The 7004-nt window shown below is 41.3% G+C and overlaps 1 protein-coding gene across 1 annotated transcript; it reads right to left on the reverse strand.

Moving 5' to 3' along the window:
- Window positions 1-1508: 1508 nt before the first annotated feature.
- CUNH19orf12 (chromosome unknown C19orf12 homolog) lies at window positions 1509-5157 on the reverse strand. The gene is made up of 2 exons (XM_010163362.2): window positions 4995-5157; window positions 1509-1774 (listed from the first exon to the last, which is right to left on the reverse strand). Exons 1-2 carry the CDS (start codon window positions 5152-5154, stop codon window positions 1509-1511), a joined length of 426 nt encoding a protein of 141 aa, XP_010161664.1. The 5' UTR covers window positions 5155-5157.
- Between the last annotated feature and the right edge of the window lie 1847 nt (window positions 5158-7004).

A 7004-nucleotide genomic window follows, 5' to 3' on the forward strand; every position in this document is an offset into this window, starting at 1 on the left:
TGCAAATAAAAGTAAATGTCTTCATAGAAGTCGTCTTTTAAAATGGATATACAGAGAATGTAAAGCCTTAAAAAGCAGTTGCAGTGTGTGTAATCTGACAATGAAACTGACTAAAGGCTGATTTCAGACTTGGCATTGTGAAGCTATGACAGGGTGAGGTGTGCCCACTTACCAGTCACTTCCATCTGTCTTTCACATCACTGAAAAGTGTTTTCAAATGATGAGAGGAACAACTACTGCCTCGCACTCCAGGCAGGAAAGCACACGGAATGAATTAATGGCAAATTATACCTGCATAAATAAATTCATCAAACGTATACAATAGCAACTTCTGAGTTTAAAGCTTCACCATTTAAAACTCAACTTCTAGAAATCTCACCACACACACAGAGATAAATCTTTATTTTAGGGGAAAAATGAAATTATCAGAGCAGTTTCACTTGGTTTTGCATACAAAAGAAGGCACACCTGTACATTTTTCTACTTATAAACATGTCTTACAAGTGCCTTAAAACAAATGGTGAACAACTGGCTGGGACATTCGGCAACATCACATTTGGAGCTTACAGTGTTAAGTGCAGCCAGCATGTCATCCCACACCACCACCACCACTGCTGCCAGCTGCTGGCTGACCAGTACAAGGCTGCCTTCTTCCTCAAATTTCAGTATCCAGTTCTTAAAGAGTTCATTTACTTTAAAGCAAAATACAGGCCACTGTGATGCTTCTTATGAACATTTTAATGAAAAGAGAGGCACAGCTGTTCAGATTTAGTCAAGAAACCAATGCTGAAATGACAACCCTAATCCTAGGGATAGTACAAAAATGGCACATTCAGCTCCTCATTTTTAAATTTTTTAAAGTGTATTCTGGCCATGCCTTCTGATTCTAGGACCTCAGGAAATACTAACTGCACAGTTTGCTTACCTGTTGCTTTAAATTTTTTTTAGGCATTGTGTTCACTTCTTACAGAAAAGAATAAATAACTCAAGAATTACAATAAAAATGCGACGAAGAATAAAATAAGGATTGAGATCTTTGCGTTCACAGTAGAATAACGTACTTTCTTATAACTTCCTTTTGCAGGACTGAAACAGACAGTAGGTAAAATTCTTCAAAGTGCCCTAGCTACTTTGGCACCTGTATGTCATTCACATAAGAAAATTAAAGCACTTACATAAACAGGATTAAATCTCCTAAATAAAACACAATGACTTTGAAAATTTAAACTAGTGACACATTAGTGTTAGACAAGCATAATTCCCTTCAGTGATTTTTAATTCAGTCCTAGTGCAGAGTAATTCAAAATTACACAGCAAGTCAATGTCAGGATAATGCAGTAATTTAATACTATCCTTACAAAACCAAACAAACAAAAAATTCCCAACCCCAAACCCCAAAATAATACTTAGATCATAATTTGTACCAATAACTAGTAATTGCGATGTTGAAGAATCACAATTGTCACAGTAAAATTCATTACACTGTAAAAAGCCTGCTCTGGAAAGATTTATTCTCCATACTGTATCTCTGCTCTTAGCTCTTTGGAGAGGTAATTTATCAGCACTCCTATCAGCTTCTGCTGGAGACCAGCATTTCCCATTACAAGAGCAGTCAGCTGAGCAAGATCAGTCCAGTCTAAACCCCTGAGAATAACAACAGCTTCATCGTAGAGTTTCTGCTGCTCAGCAGGAGACAATTCCAGTAAAATCTGAGGGACCGGCCTGAACTGTCCAGAAGTCATCATGGCACCAAGCAATCCACCAAATGCTCCTCCTAGGAAAGACAGAGAGATGTTACTCTTTACCAGTTAATGTTAAAACCTGAAATTCTATCCACAGCCTTCATCAACAAGGTTCCCACCTTTATCAGAAATCAATGCAGAGTTGCCTATGTGTCTGCTTTAACGAGGTTTATCCAGGATGTTCAAAGAACCAGGAGTTTTTAAAGCTTTTTATACCCACAGCAATCACAAAGGAACTCTTTACACAATCAAAGCTGATAGCTTCAAGATAGAAATCAGAAACAAAAAAACACTCCTTAGGGCACTAGTCTCTTCAGAATAAGCTCTACTACTAAATAAAACCATGATCAAGGGAAACATCTGACCAACAATTGCCTCATCAGTGCCTTTAACACATAATCTCTTACTAGAGATTCCCAGAACGATCCAAGCTTTCTGCTTCTGAAGCCCACCCCTCAGGAGGTGCTCACAGAGACCAAAGCCATCAGCTTTGTGGGGTTAGACATATTCAAGCTTTCCTCTACCAAATCAACATCTCACCTGCACTGCCCACCCCGGGCCAAGAAATGCTCTGGTAATTAGAGTGGTTTCAGGTAATCGAGGTAACACCTGACGAGATTGTGGCTGCTGCTGAGAAACCAGGTCACACTCCTACTTGTCTGTTCTCCTTCAAAGAGAAGTTACCAGTCTAACTTACAACACAGCGCTCTCCATCAGGAATTCACCGGACTGACAACTGACGCCCCTGCCCGCAAACACAGACATCCTGGTGGAGAGAGGAACCCTCACAATGGAGGGTTGTCAGAAATGACTTGGCCTCCAAAACTCTGACCCCAGAGACTGCTCCCAAGAAGTCATTTATGCGCTCACAGGGATGCAGTTTTTCATTAGACAAAAATTCCTTAATTTGCACATTTTACTCAGTTGGCATTTTTTTCCCATGATACCACAGAAATACTTGAAAGCCTCTTTCTTCAAGGAACTTTTATGAGAACATCAATATCTGATTTAGGGGCAAGCAATCCACCACTTAATGCAAAAGCCACTAGAACTATTGATGTCCAAGTTCCTTGTTTATTGAGACAAGATTTGTTACATGATCACATTTTCTCTCCCCAAGCAACAGATCCACAATCCTAAGTGTGCTAGTTTCGGCTGGGATAGAGTTAATTTCTTCACAGCAGCTAATATGGGGCTATGTTTTTGATTTGTGCTGAAAACAGTGTTGATAACACAAGGGATGGCTTTAGTCATTGCTGAGCAGTGCTTATACAACGTCAAGGGCTTTTCTGCTCCTCACACCACCACACAAAGCAGGCTGGAGGTGCACAAGAAGTTGGGACAGCTGACCCAAACTGGCCAGAGGGATATTCCATATGACATCACGCTCAGCATATAAAGCTGGTGGAGGAAGAAGGAAGGAGGGGATGTTTGGAGCGATGGTGTTAAGTCCTCCCAGGTAACCGTTAAGTGTCCTGGAGATGGCTGAACACCTGCCTGCGATGGGAAGCAGGGAACAAATTCCTTGTTTTGTTTTGCTTGCCTGTGCACCTTTGCTTTACCTATTAACCTGTCTTTATCTCAACCCATGAGTTTTCTCAGTTTTACCCTTCCAATTCCCTCCTCCATCCCAGCAACAGGAAGCGAGCGAGTGGCTGTGTGGTGCCCAGTTGCTGGCTGGGGTTATACCATGACAGTAAGTGAAAGTGCACTTGATTGCAAACATCCCTGTAACTGTCCTGAAACCCACCAAAGACCCAAGGTAATTTTCCTTTGTGATTTTTTAAGTTAAGTGAGGATCTTCTGATTTAGTTCCACTGTAATCAGGACACGGCTTTTGGTATACTTAGTACTTATTATTATATATATTTATTATTGTATACTTTTGGTATACAGTAATAGGTACACTTGTTCCAGTGCCTTCATCAGTGGCTGAAGAACACCAAGCTTGACTGGGAGACATTATGAAAGCTTAAACAAACACTTAAAACAAGATGAGAAAACACATCCAAGAAAAACTTCAGTGTTTCTCATCATCCCACTCAAGAATGAGGCCACTTAAATTTTTACTTTTACTTCTGATTTACAGATTAAAAATTTCTTACAACAGCTTAATTTCTTAATTTCACTTCTTTGTTCCCAATAATTTCAGTTAAACATTTGTCAAAATATAATTTTTTGGCTATTAATTAAGCCCTGTACTTGTAACAGGAGTAAATACACAGCTTCATTTTCCATTTTCTGTTATCACTCCTCACATATTATTTGCTTATTTTTTGTAACTCAAACTTGCTAACCCTCACGCAGGCATACTGCAATTCACTCCAACACCAGTAAGCTTGTGAAACTGCTGGAGCTGCTTGCAGGAGTAAGGAGCATTCAAGGACCAATGACTTCAGTGGCAAGGCGGCTTTCAAACTAGACAACTCTTAATTTGAGAGATACAGAGGAGAAACAACTCTTTACTATTAGACTCTGGCCTTCCTGTAATTTTCCATACAAGAAAAAAAAAGCAAAGTGACAGGGAATAATGAATTCCATAGGAAAAATACAAGTTCACCAAGAAGTGGATAGTAGATACTTTTTAAAATACAGACATAAACATAATTTTTAATAAGATCATTAGTAAGATGATCCTGTCCCTTGGTAAGGCTCACTAAGAATACTTACTCATCCTTGCTTCACACCCCAATTTTCTTTCTTCTGTGCCACCAGGTACCAACATCCCCCCTGACTGCTACTATTGCCTCTTTTGCTCCTTTGTCACTGCCTCACCTCTCTCCTCTTCACTCCCCCACCACAGCACTGGAGCAAAGACACACTAATGAGCTCAAAGCCTCTTAGTTTGCTCTCTGTTTTGTCCCACACCTCAGACACTAGTGTACCTCAGCAGATGGGAACCAGGGCTCTACACACCAAAAGCAAACCATTTGTTAACAGTTTGTTTAAACGGTTTCAAAGGCACAACTACCTCCAGCTCAGACCTCTGGATGGCTTCCCATCCGCCGCACAGGAGTCCAAGTCAGCAAGGTCACTATCACCCTAGAAGGAAACACTGACACATGCCCTCCTGATGCACACCTCATTTCTAAAAAGCCAATATATAAAATGGCATCTTGTTTAAGCCCAGTTACATGGAATCTCAGCACTGCACAGCCCTTTCCTTGAACCCATACCTACTACACAGACTTCCGAGTTTCTTCACTCCAGGAATTAACCACACATATTGTTCATAAGGCAAAACACACTTACCTACAGCGATTCCAGGCGGACCTCCCATCAGACCCCCAATAAATGCTGATGCACCTGCCAGCAGTGCTCCTCGACCAGAGTGTTTGACAGCAGCTTTCATTCCCGCCTCCTGAGAGAGGTGGCAGAACAGTTGCATCACATGATCAACATGGATGGGCATTTTGGCGAGTTAAGATCCTGGAAAAGACGTTTTAAGTTATCTTTTGATCGCTGCAACAGGGACTAAATCTTACTGCTAAACAAATTCTAGGAGAAGAACACAGTTCAGGAGTCTGTGAGACTAGAAGGACAGAGGTACAGGGAAATCAATCCAGGGAAAAAAAAATTTGCTTTCTTTTTAATTTCCAGGAAAACTGTTTGCAAACAGCTAAAGGATACTGAAACTGCAAATGAAACCACAGAGTGGAGCAGAAAAATCTGGTTTGATGACAAATTCAGAAGACCAAACAAGGACAAGTACCAGCAATGAAAGACTTAAGAAAGTTTCTATCTAATTCTATAGTACATTGTCTTTGCCTCGAGCAATTGCCACGTGTTTTCAGCATCACGCACAGCTCCGGAAAAAAGACAAAGCAGAGCCTTGCTCTACTGTAACTAGCAGGTTGTAACTGACAGATCTGCCAGGTATTTTCTCCTTGTCCTAATTCTTGCCACAGATCAATTGTTTGATTTCATGTATCAGTTCCTCTCCCCGTTTTGTTACACGCTTAAACACTTGCACGCTGATTTCTGAAGGCAGGAGTCTATAGCAAGCAAGAAGAGCCTGAGGAAGGGAACAGATTTCACAAGGAGTCGGAGGAGAGACCTGGGACTGGGAATAAATGGAGAACTCTGGAGACAGGGCAACAGAAATGCAGGAGTGTATGTGTACAGAGGTCGGGACTCAGAGCAGACATGAGACAATTCTCATTCGTACAAGAAGGCAGAGAGATGGGACCTCACTCTCCTTACGCACAGAGGCAAGTCCCCAGCATGGGGCAGGTATCTGTCCCCGAGAACGATCCCTCTGTGACCAAACCTTTTCCAACCAGTTCACTCTCTGCTGCTGCCTATCTAAGCTCACTCATTTCTGTAGAAGCCCACAGAGAAAACGGCTACCCACCGCTGCGGCCGCAGCCACCACTGCCAACAAGGGCAGCAGGGCATGCTTGGGGGAAGGCTGCAGCCCCAAATCCTGCAGGCACGGGAAGCCACGCTATTGCTCTCAACACACCCTCAAGAAAAGGCACGACCTAGATAAAAAAAACATACTAATACAGGCCACCTTTTTGTAATTTCTGCATATTAAATATTATTTTCTCTGGATTGCTTGCCTTGTCAGCAGGTAAATCGGGAAGCACAACAGAAGCAAACATGTGCCTCAGAGTTGCAGGTGCCAGAAAGTGTCGTGAGCAAGGAAAGAGGCTGCATGAAAAGACAGTACAACTTCTCTGCTTTAAAAAAGGAAGAGATTCTACCTGAAGAAAAATATTTTACCCCCTATTTTGCACCTGATGTTTGCTTGCTGTTAAGCCAGTCACTTGAATCAAACTTTTTAGAAATGGTTACTACACTCTAACTTTTCCAGGCACCCATCCTGCAATCTCAGAGAAATATTTGCAAAAATGCTGACCTCTCAAAATAACAACTTGAATTCAAACGCAGCTCTACTTGAATACAGTGTTACACAGCGCCAAGCACTGAAAAATCCATCTTTGGCTTTCAGTTTGGCAAAGCAAGTGGATACTCTTGACTTTAACAACTATTTTAATGATAGGAAAATAGAGATACTAAAAATATCCTCATGTTGCAAAAATAGGTTCAATGCTAATGGAAGACATCGATTCAGATAAATAAGATCAGAAGAAAACTTATTAAGTGAAATTAAGAAATTCCATCCCCACAGCAGATTTGGAGGAGTGTTCTGTAAATAAGGCTTGAGGATTTAGCACCGAACAGTAAGAAAAAGCTTGCTCATTAAACAAGTATCTTCCATTCTGCACACCAACTGAGGAAAGGGTGTGCAGGGAA

This window comes from Antrostomus carolinensis, unplaced genomic scaffold (assembly GCF_000700745.2).
Source record: "Antrostomus carolinensis isolate BGI_N321 unplaced genomic scaffold, ASM70074v2 scaffold4950, whole genome shotgun sequence".
Lineage (NCBI taxonomy): Eukaryota > Metazoa > Chordata > Aves > Caprimulgiformes > Caprimulgidae > Antrostomus > Antrostomus carolinensis.

Bases quoted from the DNA above. Each gene is read 5' to 3' on its own strand.
- CUNH19orf12 (XM_010163362.2), bottom strand. From the start codon at position 5,154: ATGCCCATCCATGTTGATCATGTGATGCAACTGTTCTGCCACCTCTCT. The intron at 1,775-4,994 runs GTAAGTGTGTTT...TGTCTTTCCTAG, and splicing joins TCCGCCTGGAATCGCTGTAG to GAGGAGCATTTGGTGGATTG.